The 22,483-nt window shown below is 39.0% G+C and overlaps 1 protein-coding gene across 1 annotated transcript in view; it reads right to left on the bottom strand.

Moving 5' to 3' along the window:
• Positions 1–7,299: 7,299 nt before the first annotated feature.
• The window catches only part of LOC122808268 (melatonin receptor type 1C-like), a 75,564-nt gene continuing 60,380 nt past the window's right edge, over positions 7,300–22,483 (bottom strand). The window contains exon 2 of the mRNA XM_044079232.1: positions 7,300–8,081. Within this exon, the coding sequence (XP_043935167.1) occupies positions 7,300–8,081 (782 nt within the window). The remainder of the gene's footprint in view (positions 8,082–22,483) is intronic.

Below are 22,483 nucleotides of genomic sequence, written 5' to 3'. Positions count from 1 at the left end.
TCTGTCTGATTTGGGGTCCTGTACTGAATTCCAATCCCCCCCCCCACAATATAATAGTGCTTAGGAAATGAAGTGAGGAAGTTATATAGCTTCGTGAAGAAACTCTGTTGAGAGGTGCAAGGGGCATATATGTTGAGAAGGAGAATAGGTTTATCTAATAAAGGGTGATTTGTAGTAAAATAACACCACCTACCCTCATCATCCGATCCCACCTTTCCTATATATGACCCAAAGTTATTTTTAATGATAATGGCCACCCCAGCTTTATTTGTAGTGCCTTCTGAGGTTATGATCTTTTTGATCCAAGGCCTCCGTTTTTCTTGTTCCCATTGCTGATTCAACAAATGCATCTCCTGAAGGAAAGTAATATTAGCAGTAGATTTCAAGGTCAGATGCATAAGCAATTTTTTTTTTTTTAGGTGATTGTAAGCCCTTAATGTTCCAGGACTCTAGGTTCCACATCCTCTAATTAAGTTAAGTGTATTTAATAAGTCAGGAATGTGACGGGGAATATGGACCGCATTGTGTAAAAACGTGGGATTGTAATGTAAACCTAGGGCAAGTAGAGAGCTTCCTTCCCGCTTAATCCCGGTGCCTACCCACCTCCCCCTAAGCCCGGAAGGATCTGGGAAGGTAAAATGAAATGATCTTGAGATCACACGATAGGTGAAAGACCTTGTTCCCAGAGAGTATAACCTAACATTCCATAAACCAAAATGCATAGCTAGCCTATGCAGTGCATACACATACCACAAAACTCCGCCACAGCGAGAGGTAGAAACCTGTAAAATTAAACAGCAAACTGACAGTTATTAATATACTAGCGCTGGGCTTATTTAACCTTGCAAACTAAGCCCAAGCCTTCATTTATATTAAGTGTGACTAAAAAGGAAATTATCTGTGGGAAATTAGCTTCCAGTAATATGTTGTTGATCATCAATAAACATATAGAAATGTCCTGTGCTTAATATAGAATTGTTAGAAATGTTAACGAGCCAGTCATTCATATTATCCAGTTCGAGAAAATGAGGGTCACAGAAAAAGTGAGGCACATCTCAAAGAAAAACCCTCACAGTTTCCCTTCGGTATCTATCATCACATTTCCCACATCTTCCTTAGCCAAAGCATTACTCATTGACCCCCTCAAGCTCCCCATCCCTTACTTTTTCAGTTACGTTTGTGCCTTTAGCACAAATATTTGCTCTTGAGTACTGTTGCCATGATCCTCAGCAGACATGTGGAGCCAGCTTTTGCATTAATGAGCAATCTACATGAAAAAATTGCTGATAATTGTATGTAACCTTCTAACATGTATATGATGAATTATGCAGTCTGGTCTGGGCAGTGGATAACACTGTTAAATTATGCGTGTTAATTCCAAGACAGCGGTCATGCATGTATCCAGTGTGTTGTACAGAAAAACAGGTTGTATGAGTGAGTCAGGCACCAATGTATAACGATTACATAGATTATTATGTATAATATAAAACTCTGCCGTGTAGGTAATCTTCACAAGGTCACTAATATTCCGCCAATAAGTAAAAGGTTTTCAACAGTATGATTAGTACTAACCCAAATGCAAACAGTAACCTCACCCAAGGCCATGAAATATTCAGTCAAAAACGGTTTAGATACACATTAATTTGCAAGCAAATGATTCCAACATCCAAATCAAAGTATATGCAAATGTTGTACAGGGCATCTCCTCTGAACCTTTGGTATTTGGGCTTGATATTGAAGTTTATATAATACAGGATCATGTATGGAGAAATGATGCCTTTACTATGACTAGAATGACCCTGGATTTATTAACTACTCAGACAGAAAAAAAGCTGCCTACAGAGGAAAATGTTTGGGTGACATATGTCTGCTCATCCAGTCCAGGAACAAAATATTTGCAGAGTTCGGGCACATCAGCTGCGATTGTGGGAAAGACCTGATATCCCAGTCCCTGTATCTTTGACAAGGAAGCACGGGGAGCCCCTCCCATAAATGTTCAACCCCAAAAGATAAAAGGAACAGCTGTGTGGAAACATGTAGGCTTATTAGCCCAGTGTAGTAAACATCCAGGACTGAGTCATAATTAACAAAAAGAGGATTACATACATCATTTTCGCTAGCTTTGAATTGCGATGCTTTTCCTCTGCATGAGAGACAAAAACTACTGACAAGTTCTCCCTGTAAAAAACAAAATTCCTGTAACAGATACTCTATTGAATGACAAAAAGTAGTCATACATAAACCCCATGTACTGTCAAACTAGCTTCTTAAAATATGTTGCACTCCTGCAAAATTGAGACGAATAAGCCACACACATGTGCTTTGAGGGTAAGTTAGGAAATGTCAGGGCAGGTAACTATCCTCCATTACAATGTTGATTAGCAGCTATATAAAACACAGTGGAGGCATGTGAGTGCTGTTATGCTAAGAATATACCCTACTGTGTGGTGATAACTGTAAGGAGATGCAACAAGCTCCCAGACGTAGCTGCAGAGTGACCCATGCGTGAATTGGTGAGATTTCTGGAATTACGCAAGAAAAAAAAAAAATCCTTATACAAAAAAAAAAATGTCCATGCCATCGAGCACATATTAATATAGCAACACAATAGTATAAGGTAGAGACCCAATTTCATATACTTGTGAGATCATATAGCATGTAGAGTAAGTTTCAAACAGTCAAGACTCAGAATGAGTCAACTCGTTCAATTGTCAGTAAACAAAAACGTAAAAAAAAAAAAAAAACCTATATATTAACTATAACTATATATAACTATATATTGTATACTGAAGAAGATTTGTCTAGAGGGAAACTTGGTTTGCATACATTTGTGGTAGTGGCTGAACAATTAAAGCATGCATTAAATACTTATAAATAATCTGGATGCTGTTCTGCGTTTTTTGTTTTCCAGACGTTCTGATATCTGCACCAAGAGTTCCCTGTCTGCGTATGTTTTTTTTCACTGTATATATACACTGGCAGACACAGAACATCTATTAAACATAGTTTTGTTGCATACTGGAAAACGGTGCCTTCCTCATCCCTAATTATTATGTAATTCAGCCCAGCTACCATTAACCTAGAAAATAAAGTGTCTTGAACCATGTCTTCTGTAATTATCCTTTGAAACTGCTGTCTGTATTTATCATTATGCCTCAACAGATGCAATCTCCTAGTAAACTTTTATGCTATTCCTATTTTAACAACTAATTTTTATGGTGTCCTGTTAGCTGCAAGCTGCTAGAAAATATTTATGATACTCTCATTTTTAATGATATCCAACTGTTATTTGCCAGCTCTTAAGAAGAATTTTATGATAGTCTTATTTTAACTGCTAGCAGTAGCTGGTATCCCATGACCAATGCCATATTATCTACATAGAATTTATTTTACAAATTGACAACCATTAGGACTTAAATGGGTCATAAAATTATATCCAGGATCTTGTAGCTGTGAAAAATCAGATGGTATTATTTAAAACTCCTCTGGCATCTAGTTCAAGAGCTACTCTGTTAGAATTGCCTGCATTCAACACATTAGAATTCCAACACAGTTGACAGAGGTGGAGTTGCGCAGCTGAAAGGTTCCTGCTGATTCTCGTGTGTGGGAGAAACGTCGCTGGATATCTGTAGACGTTTCACTTCTCTTGTTTAGAGGGAAAAAGTATATGCAATGTAGACTCTAGATAAATATATCGCTCACCTACGTGGCATGAGCATTTTTAGAGGCTACCGGAAGGAGAGTATAACCGGAGAGCTTCATCGCTAACTAATCCTTTACTCCAAGTGCCTGTGTAAGACCCAGCAGCCTGCGTGAGTTAGAGCACAAAACTTTTCGGGCTGTTTGTAAAAACTGTGAGCCATGTTAGCGATTCGTGTGCTGTACGCCTTTAAAGGCGCATTAAAGAAAGGGAACTCCTGGGGTCAAAGAGTCATAGCAGGATATCTGAATAATGGCGACGAGTCTGGAGGAAAGAAAAAAAAAAAACAGTCTAAGTGATGCTTCGAGGGTAGTGGATCATACGGACTCTGGATGCTGTAAAGAGACCATGAAGACCAGCTCGCAAGGTAGGATTATGATTTTAAGCAGAGATACGCTATTTGATTGCATCTATCAAACCATCGCTCACCTTTACAGGGGTAATATTACATCTTTTGAGCTGGTTTGTCTGGGCATTCATTAAAAGCCCTTTTGAAGACCACCACCGCTTCCTCATAGCTTTGTGCTGATAGCTGGGCACCCTGGTGAGCAAAAATGAGAGTATCCTTTTATCTCATCTGGAACCTGATCTGCTTTTTAATCAGATAAGCACAGAAAGGGGCTAGCTTTTGTCTTTCTTGTTTAATTGGTGTTGGTAGGTCAGGAGATAGATATATTATGTTACTTTTCCATTCTATGTATTTTCTTTTTTTTGCTGCACTTGTTAGCTTGTACACGTGCTGGTAGTTTAAGATCTTGACGTACACTGGTCTTGGGCTTATTTTGTCAGAAGCTGGTCTTAAGGCTCTGTGTGCACGTTCTATAATTATTTTGTCTGAGAGAGGTTCTTTATTCAGGAATGTAGAGAAGATTTCAGATACGGTCTCCAATAAGTCAAATTGTGTAACCTGTTCTGGAATGCCTCTAATGATGAGGTTGTTGGGTCTGGATCTGGCTTCGAGGTCTGTTAGTTTCTGTTGAATACTCCTTATATTTGTGTCATTATTCTTTTGCCCTTTTTGTATTTGGTCAATTTTAATCTCATTTTCTAACACCCTTGCCTCAGTTTTGTCCATTCTGGTTAATATTCTGTCTATGGAGTCATTGAAGGTTTTAAGCTGTTGTGAAAGGTCTTGAATTGCTGACTGAATGGGTTGTAAGGCAATCTTTAGTTCCTCCATGTAGTTTGAGTCAGATTTCTCTTTTGATGTTACTGGTGGTGTCTTGGGTGTCTCTTGTTGTTTAGTAGTCCTGGCCCGCTTCGTGGTGATTTCTTTTTCTGGAGAGGCTATAGTGGAAAATTTTGCTTTAGTGGTTTGAGTTTCCATGTGATCTAGATCTTTTGACATGGTTATGTATATTATTCAGTGCCTTATTACTTCACAGGAGTAGTAGGCCTCCGAGGCCTAGAGCACATGTAGCCCGGACTGGCAGTAGTAGGATCAAAAGAATCAGGCACAATCCTTCATACCAAAGATTCTTCCTTCTTCAAGAAAGTAGGTAAGCACAGCAGGTGAAATTCTTGATTAATCTGTAATGCTATTGAATCTTGAGAAGGCTTTCAGACCTTAAAATTAGCTGTTGAATTGTAGGTGAGTGGCAGAGCTCTGTGGAAACACTGCTTATAGGATGGCAGCCATTTTGTTCTCCCCGTCATCATTCACTGATGTCATCCATTGAACACAAGCAATGTGGAATTGCTTGCATGGTTAATATTTTTGCGACTCAGCATTTCTAATGAGTTTTAACCTTACTTGCATCTTCACCCTGCTGATACCCTGAATCTGTACAGATGGCAACTGTGTAGGTAGTGAGACTGATGGGGAATCCAGTGATGTACACTGAAAGGAGGGTATTGCTTCGCTCTATATCTACACAGAGGAATGCAGGTTTTGATAAAATTAGACTGTATTCCATCAGATACATACTGCATATGCATACATAACAGTATGAATAGTACATTTCATGGGGTTTGCACATTCAGCTGTCTACATTAGTTATGAGCACTTTCTTCATTTGGAGGTGGGAGAGCAAAGCTGCCTTTATATCATGGCACTTAAAAAGGAACTACTGCTATTGTTAATCTAATTTTCTAGCATCCATCATATTTAATAATGTCATAAGGTGTATGGGGTTATGTTACAGTCAGTTCTGTGCAAATCTATGGATTTCTACATGGTCTTGTTTCCATGTAGAGTGCTTTCTGTGGCTGTATTCTGAAAACGTTTGGATACATGGGCAACACGAGCACTGAGTCTACATGGTTGATTTACAGATTGTTAAATTGCCCAGTGTTGGTTTGCTTCATTAGCATACAATTCAACTACTTATGCTGTAATCTGCATGCCATGGAAATTGCCATGTTTGCTCATGAGTGCACACCACTAAGCAGAGTTTACTGAATTTAAAAATCTTTTCTGCCATGTGTGCATTGAGCTGCAATGCACAGTCAGTCAAAAATGACTGTGTGGACTTTATTGCATCCTCCTCTGCATGTTAAACCTTGGTATATAGGAATTGCTTTCAAAATGAAATGGTGCCACTATTGCATTCACAGACCAAGATAGGTCATTCTTCAAATCTTAACACATTACTCATTCCTCTGCGGTTTTTACAGTCCTAAGCAGTTCCATTAAACTGCTTAATTTTCATGTGTTAGATACAGTTGTGACAGTAAACTACATATATAGAAACATGATAAATATCTGATGTAAGCACACCCCCACAAACACACACATGCATGCACTTCAGCTATTCTACACTTGCTACAATTAACAATGCCATGGCAGTTGGCTACAGTCTTGCATCCAAGAGCAAAAGAGAATGTTATGAACTTGAGAAAGTTAATTTCAAAAGTGATTTTTTTTTGTCCCTCAGCAGACTGCTTGCAGAATGTTTTACTAAGTAAAGGCTGAACGCAATTATTATTAAAGCTTGTAATGGCAAAATAAACAAAAAATATAGTACTGAGTTAATAGTTTTGAGACTGTTTATTAACTTTCAAAAGAAAGTTCTAAGATGATTTATGATTAAACTAGAAATAACTGCAATTCAAAATATTTATTCTTACCCTACTTCATCAAATAAACCAACTTTTAATTTTACTTGAATGACATAAAAGTGTTTGCAAAACATTTCTTTCATTAAGTCAATCTGTTCAGTGTTAATTACAGAACACCTAATTAATATTTTACCAATATGAAACAAATGCCTCAATAATCAAGTCAGACCTCTTGATATTCTCTGTCTTAGAAATGCCCAGATGTTTCTTACATTAATACAATGCAATTACTCCTCTAGAGGTTTAATGTAATCCTGGTAAATTAATAAAAACAACGAAATGGCATGACTTCTTGTTTGAAATATATAGTGATGCATCTAGAAGTAGGGATGGAATTTCTGAAATAAGAGAATATACAAACAGGTACTGACCTAAAATAATTGTCATAGATTTCCAAAGTTCCGATATTCCATTTTTTAAGGTTAGGTTAATAATTATATGGGATCTTTAAGTTAAACATGTAAACACAAAATATTAGCCTTTTAGAAAAGAAATCTCACTGCATATTTTTCAGATATACTATGCTTCTAAAATATTTTCTATAGCAGCTTTGACAGAAAGGTGCATAGGGACAAGACAATTTTCTTGTACTCACTTCGAAAATTATGGTTAAATACTCCATAAACAATTCCATTCAGGCAGCTGTTAATGTAGGTCATGAAGCAAGCCAGCACAAATAGCCAGCTAGGAATAGTAGGAGCCTTTCCAGTGGGGCTAAAGCCAACCACTAAACCGATAAGACAGACTGGACCCCAACAGACTGCAAAAATAACGAAAACTGCAAACATGGTCAAAAAGTTTCGCACTTCACTAGGTTTCAGCTTTTGTTTACTATCCTGTCTGATGCGGTACTTGACCTGAATGACCAAAATCCAGATTCTCAGGTAACAGAAGAGCACAACAGTTACGGGTATTAGAAACTGGAAGGCTGCAACAATAAGTGTTAAGGACAGGTTTGTGGTGATATTGAATATACAAGTGTATACCCGTGGATCATATTGCAAGGCGTCAGTTGTGGCCATTGGCAATAGTAAAGCAATGATTACTACCCATGTCAGGAAAACATAGCCGTACGTGTTCTTGATGCTGTAGATTTTATCATATTTAGTGCTGTGGCAGATGCAGAAGTATCTGTTAACTGCTATCGACAAGATGTTATAGACAGATCCAATGAGGCTAAGGCTATTTATTACTGCTGTCACTTTGCACTGAGCATAACCCAGGGTCCATGCCTTTTGTAAGATGGCGTGTGTAATTAATGGATAAGGGTAGAGAGCAACCATCATATCTGCTGCAGACAAGCTGATAACAAAGATATTACCTGCAACAAGAGCACAGTATTTATTTACTATTTTTGCTGTTAATGCTCCATTGCAATAAGAGGCTAGGCAAGGTATTTTTGTTTGAAACTTATAAAGATAAAATTAAATTAATTTACTGTACAGCCATATCAATAACATTTCCTTTCATCACAGAGGTGTTCTGAGGTCTCCACATAGTTTATTCATAGTATTGTATAATTGCATAGCTGAACTATTGCTACAACATTTGGATTTAGAAGCCAAAAATAATAATGATGAAATAATCATGAAATGATGTGCTGCTAACTTGAGGACTTTGCTTTTACATCTTATACACTCTAGATGAAGAGTATCATATGACCATGCACATCATGGTGTGTTACACAAAAAGCACTGGAATATACACCACATTTCAAACATTAGTTTATTGAGGTAGCTGTTCAGGGCTGAAGTCTTGACAATGACCCAGATGGCCTACGCTCAACTGAGGACTCATGTATGCAGAAGAAGGTGAATGGGGGAGAACGAGGACTGAAGAAGCTTTACCTGTTCATCTCTCTCTGGAGACCACACTGAATGTTTTCATCTCAAACTCACCAATGAAGCAAGCTGTCTGCCTCAGTATGCAGTATCTATCTGCAAGTTATGGATGTATGTATTTGGCCAGTGTGTGCCTGCCATAAAGTCCAGCAGCCCTGGGTCAATAAAGTACTGCCTGGCTGTCTACCTACCCAGCCTGGGTTATCTGAGAGAGCTCTATTGAGCAAAAGCTGGTAAAATCAATCAACCTGCCAAAATTGCTACACTGACAGAATGCAGCTTGGAAGTGGATGACATGATGGTGCAAGGAGGATGGGTGTCCTATGTATCCAAGAGACAAGATTAAAGGGTAATGCAATAAGCTTGGGATCCAGAGTCTACTACTCAGGAGAAGGGCAGGCTAGAAATGGTGTGGGAATTGTGAGGGATGTTATCAGAAATAGTAACAGACTCAGACTCACGCCAGTGTAATGAGAGGGCAGTATTCATAGTCACTGCCTACACCCCACAGCAGGGTTATGATAGTATTCATAGTCTCAGCCTATGTCCCACAGCAGGGTTATGATAGTATTCATAGTCTCAGCCTAAGTCTCACAGCAGGGTTATGACAGTATTCATAGTCTCAGCATATGTCCCACAGCAGGGTTATGATAGTATTCATGGTCTCAGCCAATGTCTCACAACAGGGTTATGATAGTATTCATAGTCTCAGCCTTTGTGCCATAGCAGGGTTATGATAGTATTCATAGTCTCAGCCTATGTCTCACAGCAGGGTTATGATAGTATTCATAGTCTCAGCCTATGTCCCACAGCAGGGCTATGATAGTATTCATAGTCTCAGCCTATGTCTCACAGCAGGGCTATGATAGTATTCATAGTCTCAGCCTATGTCCCACAGCAGGGCTATGATAGTATTCATAGTCTCTGCCTATGTCCCACAGCAGGGCTATGATAGTATTCATAGTCTCAGCCTTTGTCTCACAGCAGGGTTATGATAGTGAGCAGTTGCAGTTTCAGGACTGACAAATGCACATATAGGAACATTACGACGACATATGAGATGACTACAGATAGAAATGCAGAAGTCCAGGAAGTTATCAAAAGAAAGTTAGAGTGCAGGAAAAAGTGGAAGGTATTAAAGAAGGACCAAGCTAGGAAGGAATACTAGTTGGCTAACAAAGAAGCTGAAAAAGGAGTTTCAGTAGCAAAGATCAGGGCATCAGAGGCACTCTACCAGCTTCTGGAAAGTGACTCAGTAGGTGGCACAATCATGTTGCAAGGCAAAGACAGACAGATAAGGAAGATAATCAGACATAGGGATTCCAGCAACAACCTTCCTACCATGGATGGAGTACTTCCAGCAGTTTCTGAATGAAGAACATCTCACAGAAGCTGTACTGCCCCAGGCACAGCCTATGATGAGAGAAGAAGAAAGAAAATGAAGTCAGGGAAAACAATAGGATCAGATGAGGTCACAGCAGATAAGGATGCTGGTGAGATAGAGGAGAAATGGCCCCTGAGGGTACTCATAGCAGTGTGGAGAGAAAGGTGTATCCCGGATGACTGGACAAAAAGCATACTCATGCCAGTGTAGAAGACATCCACATCTCTGGGCAGTACAGCAGTATCAAACTCTGGTTGTATTGCATGGAAATTCTGGACAGAATGGTTGATAAACAGATACACAGAGTAGTAGAAAGTAAGATGGGAGATGAGCAGTTTGACATGTTAGACATGTAATTGAGAAGAAGTTAGGGATGAGGAATGAATCCAACTGGGCATTCCTAGGCTTGGAAAAAGCTCATGACAAGGATTTGGGCAGTATTGGTGTTGTTTGAAGTCCAAGAAACATTGGTAGAAATAGAGCAGGCTATGTACAAAGACCCAATGACTCAAGTACAAACAGTGCTTGGTCTCACAAAGGGGTCCCAGAGGGGTAGGTGTGTACCACGGTTCAGTTCTGAGCCCACTGTTCTTCATAGTGTTGATGGGCTACATTTGCAAACGGGTTGTTATATGCATATGATGTGTGGCATTACAGGCAGCCTCTGAATATAATCTTCAGCAAATGACAGGGGAATGGGATGAAACTGAGTACAGACAAGACAGTTGTTAAGGCAGCAAATGGGAGAAATCATAAGAAGCTGAAAATCAAGATAGAAGTGAAAATAATGGAACAGGCTAACAGCTTCAAGTTCATGGGAGGGGTGGTTGAAGAGAAGGGAAGAACATATGAGGAGTTCCATGCTAGAATACAGCGGGCTGCAGCCAAATGATACAGAATGTCAGGGGTGGTATGTGACAGATGAATGCCAAATAAGCTGAAAAGTAATATGTACAAAACGGTAGTAAGACTAGTACTTCTGTATGATACAGAAACCTGGGCAGTAAAGAAAGAGCAGATGAGGAAGCTAGAGATGATGGAAATTAAGTGCCTGAGAAGGGTCCTAGGATGTATACTGTGGGATAGATGAAGAACTTAGGACATAACAGTAGATGCCAAAGTAGCTCTAATTGCAGAAAAGATCAGAGAGCAGATTATGGTGGTTTGAGTACATGTGCAGAAAACAATAAGAAGGTAAGAGAATATGAGGGCATCCAGCAAAGAGCCGGATGGATTGTGTGAGAGAAGATCTGTGACAATCAGACATGAGTGTTGAATAAGGCAGGGGTGTGGCACTGAATCAGCAGAGATAGAAATAGTTAACATGACACCCCAACCCCATTTAGAAAATGGGAAGAAGAGGATTGATGATGATGATTCTCTCTGGAAGAGGATATTTGTATGCTTAGGGACATGGGGAGCATGGGAATTCTCATTGTGACTGAACGCAGCAGGAAGATTCTCACCTACAATCTGGGGGGGGGGGGTTGCTATTTTACCACATTGACATGGACTGACATGGAGTAGCTCTCTTTAACATATTCTTTGCATAATAGGTAAGTAGATAGTATGTACAAATTCCATCTGCCAAAACAGTGAATATGATGACCTCAGCTTCTTGTTTCCATTCTGGTATGGTGACAGTCCATGTTTTTGCTGAGCAAATGGGCTTTCACTGTATGTAATGGCCCTATTTGAACATCACGGCAGATTGCCTATTTAGCTTTGATGCTGCAGATTGCCTATTTAGCTTTGGTGCTTAAAGCAGTAGGATCACCTGGAAATATTAAAGTCATCTGTGGGATAGGATTAAAATGATGAGAAAAAAGAATCTTACTGAGGCATACTGCATATTGCTTATGCATTACAGACACTCAGTCTAGGTATTTAGACATTTGCTTTATATTTTAAAGCATTTGTTCAAGAATTACCTCATCTTAATGCTGTGCAAGTTAAATACTGAATTTTTGAAAAAGCATTTGGCTATTCATTTACTGAAAAGATTGCAACCATGAAGGTGAATAGGCTTTTTTACATTTGTAATATGTCAAATCTTGATAAAGAGTAACTTCAAAAGGAGTTCTTACAGTTGCATAAGGAAATGACAGTTCTGTACCAACCTTATGACAAAAAAAAGTCATTCTTCTTACTCCACATAGTTTGATAAAGAGTCCTCATTTATCCACAAGTCTGTTCTATTTTTATCTATGCAGTTTTCCATCCAGATTCTTTACTGCATGATCTTAGCTGCTTTGAAACCATAACTGATGGATGCTCCCTATACAAAAATTGCTGAACTCTGACATTCTCCTTTTTCTGTAACTTTAAAATAATTATGGTCTAACTATAATGCCAATGTATTTGTAACTGAATATGTAATAGATGTTCTAAACTGATTATTTTTCATTGTCCCTTTAACTTGTACCTTGTTATCTATAAGTTATTATTATAAGTTAACAACACCAGAGAAAAAGGGAGCTTAAATTTTAGTCACTGCAATATAGGTAACAGTGCCAGTGAGAGCACAACACCTGCAGTTTTCCTACATGTTAATAATGCACATCAAAATATATCAGTCAATGTCTATGGTCTATGCTTTCTTCATTCAGTACTTATTTTTTAAATCTCTTTCAGTATCACCATTAGAGTACATATCCCGAATTCTGCATAATATACTGACATTCTCATTTTTTTGAAAAAAAAAAAACTTTGAAGTTCATAGTTTTATATCATAGAATATATCAGTCCTGAGAACACCATTTATTTATTTAACCAGAAAAATCCTATTTAGAACAAAGCCAGTTTTCAGCAGAGGCCTGGGGAGAAACACTCCAGACACATGCCTTTATAACATGGAAGGAAACCAGAGCACCTGGACGAAACCCACATGAATGCAAGAAGGACATGCAGACTCTGCAAAGAAGACACCCTAGCCAAGAATCAAACTGGAGAGCCTCTTGCTGTGAGGTGATAATGCTACCACTGGTAACCAGGATAACAATGTTTTGCAAAGACAGACATCAAAGCAGGAATGGTATGTCTGATCCTTTGATAGTGTCCCACTAGATTAACAAATTCTAAGTAGTTTGAATAGTAGTAAAAAATATGGTATGGCTACAATCTGGATGGTGGAATAGATATATACTAGTTTCAGGCTATGATCTGATTGGAACTGAATATAAAACTTTTGATTTTGCTGCATGCTCATTTTACTATGTGTTATACATGGGCAACTGCAACACCTTTTGTTCGGTCTTAGTTAACATACCTAGAATTGCCTAAATTTAACTTATGCATTCTCTTTATCAGTTCTTGGCTCAGTTAATTTGGGGGTAATTTGGTATAATTAACTTACCTGTTTTGAGGAAGAGACTAGGTGCATAGTTTATCTCTTCTTTGAATATCTAGTAAAGCAAGACATCTTTCAAAATGACATGTTTTCTCATGACACCAACTTTTCAGGGAAATTTCCTTTTATTGTTTTATCTCTATATCTCCCACAATACACTTCTGAAAGCCTTTTAGCTTCCTGCCCTCATAAGTAATTCAAAAATAACCTAGCTGACTTCCAAGTTATCTCACAAGATATGCTCATGTTGGTATGAATGACACAAAATGTCTGCTGTGAGTATTTGATTCCCTATCTTATAAATAATTTTCAGATCCTATTTCTTCAGAAATTCTAGCATTTAGCGTACCCTTTAAAGAGTTCTATGTAATGTTCTTTTAAAAGTAGACTGTAATGGTTCATAGTGACTGTCATCATGGACCTCTTTGCAATAAATATATTGATGACATTTCTTGCAACCCGAAAATTTCTTTCCTACATTGTGCCTATATTTTCAGACAGACAGTAAAACGTCTGGACCCTATTTCATAGGATTTCTTTCTTGCAAAACCATAACCATTATACCATTATTACAACACAAAGGGGCAGCACAACAGGCTTATTGATGTTAGAAATTTGAATATAAGTGATATGATGACCAATTATTTTCCTGTTCTACATACTAATATCACACCATGCTGTTTTAGTACCATCTTTGTGGCATACTAGTTTTCAATAGTTTGAGGGGAAAAAAGACTTTGGAAATTTCTGTAGCATGACCAAAAGTCACATTGGTATTTTATACTCTGGTAATACTGACTACAAAATATCTTTATATCACCATCATATTTCAGGAATTTTGCGGACAGTGAATTATCTATTTATCTCAGGTCTCTTGTTCTGACATTGTGTTTGCTCTTATCTAATGAAGACCATATAACCTTGCAGTTTTCAGTAAATGGAACAATCTGTGATCGTGCTTTCTATAGCAGCATTTCTTAGTAGAATATTATCAATAATATTAAGCACACCCTCAAATCCTTTAATCAATAGTGTGGTAGCTCTCTAAAAACCTTCCAGGGCAGTTGAAATGCCAATTGGAAACGTGATACATGTACCTTCTAACAGGAATACTACATATACACAGTTCCCAGTAGTTTTCATCTCATTTCACTTGCAATAATTCATGATTTGCATTCAGCACAGAGAAAAAAATATATATTCAGTATGCATGTCACATAATCCTTCATTTTGATTGCATTACTAAAATTTTTCAGCCCTGTGCAAATAAAAGTTTTATCAGTTTAACAACAGCAGCAGTGTTAATTTGGTTATACACTGGCAAACTTCAAACACTGGACCCCACCCAGTTTGGTTTTGTGAAGGGCCGACCTTGTCTCCTGAATCTGATTGACTTCTCCGAATCAGTCTCCAGAGCTGTGGACGAGGGTAAGGCGGTCCACACAGCCTATCTGGACCTCGCCAAGGCCTTCAACACCATCCCCCACTTTGGAATTATAGATAAACTTACTAAGCTGGGCATAAATCCCTATGTCACTCGATGGGTTGCCGAGTGGCTTACTGACAGAACCCAGATTGTAAAAGTAGCCGACTCCAAATCCAGCTCCAGACAAGTGACAAGTGGAGTACCTCAGGGTTCATTTCTGGGATGACTCTTGTTTGGCATCTACTTCTCTGAAATACAGGCCAACATTAAGGGACTTTGGCTAACAAAGTTAGCAGATGACTGCAAACTGGGAGTCATTATTGAATCCCCAAATTATGTGGATATTCTACAAAAGGGCCTTACAGAAACAGATGCCTGGTGCCAGAGCCATGGACTCAAGCTTAATGCCAAGAAATATATAGTTATCCCCTTTGGAAAAAAACATGTACCCATGAATTACCACATAGGTGGCAGGACACTAAACATTGAAAGTGTGATGGCAGACTTAGGGACACAGGTGGACAGTAGTCTCACTTTCGATAACCACATTGCCACAACAGTCAGGAAATCCTTCTATGTGGCACACCTCATCACTAAGGGCTTTCCATCCAGAAAAAAGGAGGTCATTGTCCCACTGTACTCATCCCTCATTAGACCCATTATAGAGTATAATGCCCCATTTGGTATGTACCTCACAAGACATCTGCAACAGCTGGAAAGGCCACAGAAATACCTCACTAAAAGATTCACAGGCCTAAAGCAGATGCCATATGTTGAACATCTAAAAAAACTCCAGCTATACTCTGTGGCATATCATCTACTCAGAGGTGATCACTGTTTAACATACAAGGTTATGTCAAACCCCGAGCTGTTGGACATGCTCCACTTAAAGAAATCCCAATCCCTCAGAGCCACATGCTCCAGGGATCTAAACCTTGTCATCACAATGAACAAAACATGCTGGTGGGATAGGTTCCTGACCCAGAGACTCCCCATACTCTGGAATAGACTGTCCATACATGTCAATCAGAGCACCTCATTGGCCCTCTTCAAAAGGAACCTTGATGATTGGATGGGAGATAGGAAATTCACCCCGGGGATCATGTCAGTCACCCTGGTAGACAGGGGTCCAGAGAAGTAAATATTGTGGGAAGAAATATCCAAGGAATCATTATGGCTAGTCTTGCATAGGCCCTAGGGCCGATAGCCTAGTACCATCCTATGAACCTATGATTCAACTTCTCTCATGATCATCTCTGTGCTAACCATTATGTGCAATTCTGTTCAATTCTTTAAGTCTACCATAACTTTCCTGGGCATATGACTGACTAGAGTTGTTTTATGTTCAATCTGTATGTGATACAAACTGAAGAAGCATCCCAGACCAACAGATCCATATTATAAATTATACAAGTTACTGCCTAAAAATTTTCATTTAAATTTTGGTTATTAAGGTAGACACTGATCAAAGTCTGACCAGTTGTCAAATTGTTAAATGCACTTCAGGAATTCATTTCACCAAGCCAAGTCCCTTACAATCTGAATGACTTCATACTGAAGAAGTCTCTACTTCCATAAACTAAAGCTGGAAATTAAAGTTTTTGCTCCTCTGTCCAAAAGTAAATAATTTTCTATCCCAATAATGACACTAACGTTTCTGAATACAGAAGTAATTTGCACATGGATAGATATATTTTATCTCTCCATTTCAGTTATTTGAATGTTTGTGCCCACATTGTTATGTTCTGCCCCATTGCTAAACCTAAACAAAACAGTAGTCTACCATGCACTCACTTATATCTGACAATACATTTATTCCTTTTGCTGAAATACAAATTTGAATTATTGCCATCATGTTATTCACTCATTTCATAGCTACAGTACTAATAAACAAGTAATTATATGCATTCTCTTCTACCACATATACCTGCTTCAGTGGTTACCTATATTTCATCATTTTTTTATAAATCAGTAACATTACTCCTTTTATTACTTAGATTACATAACAGACCCAATGCAGGGTACCTTCTGCCTGCATGTTTATAGCCACATCTTGTATAATACTGATGATTTGTTTACAGCACTGATCCCCAGAGACTTTTCTCAGACTTAACCCAGAGCCAAATGTAAAACACATATTGGCATAAATAAGCAATACAGGTGAAACACAGGATCAGAAAATAACAAAAATGATTCCACATGGTGTGTATGCAGAAAGGTATATAGACAGATTTAATGAAGTAAAAAAATCAGCAAAATAGTAGCTTAAAAATAATAGCCAGGATTCAAGAAGGTGCAGCCACGCGTACAATTCTATTTACATGTTGCTGTACCTTTTTGAATTCAGCAATCACCTTATTATGGTGTTGTATGCTCTTATAGCAAGAAGACATGCAGCATTACATAGAGCTGATCATGCTGAATGCTAATGAGGCAGTCTGGGAGAGGCATATGCTAATCATCCATGTGCTATTTCTCTTTGCAACTGCCTTCAAGAAAGCATCTACACACTAAGCAATTTAAGCAAGCACTGAAATATGTAGATCAGTGCGCTTGTCCCCATAACTACCTGCTTGTCAACTACCTACTATGACCATGGTATGGGGATTGGGGTGGGTGGAGCCACTACATACCAGACAACACATCAGTGAACTGCCAGTGTGATCCTCTGTGTGAGATAACCAGCAGAAACCAGGAATATAACATACTTGTGTGCCTTAATGGCATCATCATCACTACAGGGAGGTAAAGTTGGGGTATTTACTAGACACCCAGCCATACTAGTTATGGGTAGTGATGGCACTTCAGGTATTATGGCAGAGGAGAAGAAATATGGAAGGGTAGACAGGACAGGGGCAGGTAAAAGGACTGTGGTGTATATGTGTGTACATGTGTGTGTCTGTGTGTTAATGTGTGTCTGTGTGTTAATGTGTGTATAGGATTGTATTGTTTTGTCCATGTCTGTTTGGGAGAGTGACTAAGAGGAATGCTAATGTAGTTATGAGCACATGTTTACTACCATAACATGCAGATCAGCAATGATCTCTATGTCGTGGTAGTAAAGGCAATTCAGAGGCATGCCAATTAGCTGATAATGAGGTCTTATCTCATCATGGCTAACATATCTCTGAATCACAAATTAGCACATCATGGGAACAGGGCTTTTTAACACCAGCTGTATTTCTCATGCTAGGCCCTTTATTGAATCCTTGGGAATAATTCAGATAAACAGTGTTTACAATACCAGACATACTACCAGGCTACTAGAAGGGAGTGGTGCAAACCATCCCTGGCAAAGCAGCATGGTCTTTTGACCATCTCCTTCTATGCTGACAAATATTGCACCCCCTTAGAATTACACCAGAAACTAAGCCAATTATTAAAGTCAATCATCTTTTGTTCATATTGTGACATCATCCTTGGAGAAGGTAAAATGTTGCTTAATGCTAAATGCATACCAGCCTGAGGAAACATATTCAAAGAGCTCCATGATGTCTCTCTTCATATAATTTAGGGAGGTACATTTCAGGTTATTTACTCCCACATGAGCTATGACTGAGTCATATTGCTACTTGTGGTCCAATGACCTGAGTGTATGCATAATGTAGCGAATCCTAGCGCCTGATAAACAACGAATCATTACTTTCTGCTTACTCAGCCTGGTGAGAGGGACATCATTGTGTCTCATGATGGAGTTTCCTATGACAGGAATGTTGGATTGTGTGGTGGCTTGCCTTATGGGCTTAAAGACAGAGACTCCATTTGATGTAGCTCTATGTGTTGATGTGGGTGTTGTTTTGAAAGAGTGCATTTGGGACTGATGAGGGTATTTGTTATGTCTACTTCATCTAGGAGATCTTTATGGTTTAGGAAGGTTACACTTAAGTGCCTCAGCATATGTCGGTCTATATGTCTGCTTTGAATTGTGTGTGATGGGTGCAGCCTATGTACTACTGATAACCTTATTGACATTAGGAGTACTTTCATGTGAGAGTTTTGTTTCCATTGACATTGTGTAAATACACCTCTCACATACCATATCAGTTTGTTTGAGAATTAACTGGTTGTCAGTAAACATGAGGCAATTTCTGGATTGCCTCAGGATGCCCATATCCAACAAGCTGGTAACAGAGACAGTGGGAAAGTTCATATCTATGGCGGCAGACCCTTCTTTACTGCTTAGACATTTGGAGAGAGAATATAAAGCAATGTCAGGAGTATGCGGTTTGCAGCTATGGGGACAGTTCTTGTCACTGCATACTAGTTGTCGTCTGAGTAACTAGGTTTTGGAGAAATTTCAATTTGCTTTAACAGGAAAAGTGTCACTCAAGGTGTCTGAGTCAGCACAAGAACTGCCAAACACTTGAAGGGAAACTAATACATAGACCATGAAAATTTACGGATGAAGTATTTAGGCAGATATTCAGAAGTTAATAACAAATCAAGCAGTACTTACTGAAAATAAAGAATTAGCTTGTCAAGAATGATTAAATGAGGAGAGTTGTATGAATGGCTATTGCTTGGCTACTACTGATGCTGGTCTCACCACAACTTTACTCTGCTGGGATACAACTTTCTTTCTTTTCTCACCAGAAGCAAAACATTAGAACCAATCCCAAGATGAGAAGCAGGTCACAACCTGTTTGTTGATCCACAGTTTTGTCCCAGATGATGCAAGGGTCTGTGGGCTTGCTGTAGCCTTTTCTAAGTAGATGTCTTGAATAACAACCAGACCAATCAGGAACATTAAGCACAGACACTTGCTGTCCAATCAGAAACAGCTGGGAATGAATGCACTCTGCTCCTTCTCTCACCAGGAACAGAATATAATCACTGATTCCAAGCTGTAGTCTATAAAGCAGTTATTAGGCTTTCTAGTGATCAGGAGTCTCCAGGAAATAATGTCCATGTGCTCCTTCTCTCACCAGGAGAAAAATAGAAGCACTAATCTCAAGATGACTAGTGAGAGGCAAAATGTGGGCTTTCTAATAACTGGTGGTCTTGCAATAGATGTTTAAAGATAAGATGAAAAAATCAGTTAATATCCTAAATACTGCAGTGTGCACTAAAAGGTTAGATATGAAAAGGGGTAACTTAAGTTTTAGCTGTCTAAGTGAAGAACCACTAATTTTAAAAGAGCAAGATAAATTGAAAGGGGGTGGGCACTTTTGTATTCTCGTTCTATGGAATACAGTGGGATGGCCAATAAATTTAAATAGCTGAAGGGGAGTGATTTCACAAAATGAGACAGTGAAAGGGGAGAGGGAAGGAGTGATATGTGGTCAAATTAACATAAGGGGCAGGCAACTAAAAAGGCAGTTGTGTTTCATAACACAACAGTGTCAGGGTGGGAGAGTAGGAAAAAATTTTAAAAATATTCTGTGTGACTCACAAGAGACACAGCTATGGTTTCTTTCCAAGTTATAATATGCAATTAAAAGCAGAATACAAGTAACACACAGTGTAAAGAAAACAAATCACAGTATACAAAACAGAAAAAGGCAAATAAAGTCGTACAAAATACAAGAAATCAAAAGCAAACTAAAATTTCCCTCACAGCAAGCTGTGGCAGAATCTGGGTAAGCTTTTCTAGTAAAGCTTTGAAATGTTTTATTTTTCTCCTTAACTTCTTCTCTTTTGTCTGTTCCCATTAGGGGTCACTACAGCGGATCATCTGTTTCCATTTCTTCCTGTCCTCTGCATATTGCTCTGTCACACCAACCACCTGCATGTCCTCTATCACCACATCCATAAACCTTATCTTAGGCCTTCCTCTCTTCCTCTGACCTGGCAGTTCCATTCTTAGCATCCTTTTCTCAAAATATCCAGCATCCCTCCTCAGCATATCTATACCAATGCAATCTTGGCTCTCTAACTTTGTTTCCAAACCGTCCAACCTGAGCTGACCCTCTAATATACTGATTCCTAATCCTGTCCATCCTTGTCACACCCAGTGCAAATCTTAACATCTTTAACTCTGCCACTTCCAGCTCTGACTCCTGCCTTTTTGTCAATGCCACCATCTCCAACCCATACAACATAGCTGGTCTCACTACCCTTTTGTAGACCTTCCCTTTCACTCTTACTGGTAACCGTCTGTCACAAATCACTCCTGACACTCTTCTCCACTCACTCCACCCTGCCTGTACTATCTTCTTCACCTCTCTTCTACACTCATTGTTACTCTGAACTGTTGATACCAAGTACTTAAACTCATTCACCTTCACCAGCTCTACTCCCTAAATTCTCACCATTCCTCTGTCTTCCCTCTTATTCACACACACATATTCTGTCTTAGTCCTGCTAACCTTCATTCCTCTCCTCTCTAGAGCGCATCTCTACCGCTCCAGGGTCTCCTCAACCTAGTCCCTACTCAAACTACAGATCACAATGTCATCTGCAAACATCATAGTCTATAGGGCCTCCTGTCTGATCTCATCTGTCAACCTGTCCATCACCATTGCAAATAAGAAAGGGCTCAGAGCTGATCCTTGATGTAATCCCACCTCCACTTTAAATGCATCTGTCACTCCCACTGCAGACTTGACCACTGTCACACTACCCTTGTACATATCCTGTACCACTCTTACATACTTCTCTGCCACTCCTGACTTCCTCATATAATACCACGACTCCACTCTAGGCACGCTACCATATGCTTTCTCAAAGTCCACAAAGATACAATGCAACTCCTTCTGACCTTCTCTATATTTCTCCTGCAACACTCTCAGAGCAAATATCGCATCTGTAGTGCTCTTTCCCAGCATGAAACCATACTGCTGATCACCATTCATCACCTCCCTTCTTAACCTAGCTTCCACTACTCTTTCCCATAACTTCAAGCTGTGACTAATCAGTTTTATCCCTCTGTCATTACAACAGCTCTGCACATCACCCTTATTCTTAAAAAAAGATACCAAAACACTTTTTTCTCCACTCTTCAGGCATCTTCTGACTTTCCAAGATTTCATTAAACAAGCTGGTTAAAAATTCCACTGCCATTTCTCCTAAGCACCTCCATGCTTCCACTGGTATGTCATCTGGGCCAAGAGCCTTTCCATTCTTCATCCTCTTCATAGATGTCCCTACTTCCTTCTTGCTAATCTGTTTCACTTCCTGATTTACTATCCCCATATCATCCAACCTTCTCTCTCTCTCTCTCTCTCTCTCTCTCTCTCTTCATTCATCAGCCCCTCAAAGTACTCTTTCCATCTGCTCAATACACTCTCCTCGCTTATGAGTACATTTCCCTCACTATCCTTTATCTTACCTGCTGCACATCTTTCCCAGCTCAGTCCCTCTCTCTCTAGCCAATCGGTACAGGTCCTTTTCTTCCTCTTTAGTGTCCAACCTTTCATATGACTCTCCATATACCTTATCCTTAGCCTTTGCCACCTCTCCCTTTGCAGATTTATTTCCTAGCTCCACCCCCCTCAGTTCACAGATAATTAACTTTAACTGACCTGTTCTAACTTCTGTGTGACTCCTTAATTGACCTGTTCTAATTTTTGTGTGACTCACAAGAAACACAGCTGTGGTCTCTTTCCAAGTTATAATATGCAATTAAAAGCAGCATATAATTAAAACCAAAGATGGATCCAGCAGTAGGCGACATAGGCAGTTGTCTAGGGCCCCATGAAGGCTAGAGGCCCAAAACTGGGTAACATTTAAAAAATATCATATATATATATATATATATATATATATATATATATATATATAT

This window comes from Protopterus annectens, chromosome 8.part0 (genome assembly GCF_019279795.1).
Source record: "Protopterus annectens isolate FY-2018-M chromosome 8.part0, PAN1.0, whole genome shotgun sequence".
Classification (NCBI taxonomy): Eukaryota; Metazoa; Chordata; order Ceratodontiformes; family Protopteridae; genus Protopterus; species Protopterus annectens.
The sequence above is the reverse complement of the archived record's forward strand: the minus strand, read 5'-3'. Positions and strand labels throughout refer to the sequence as shown.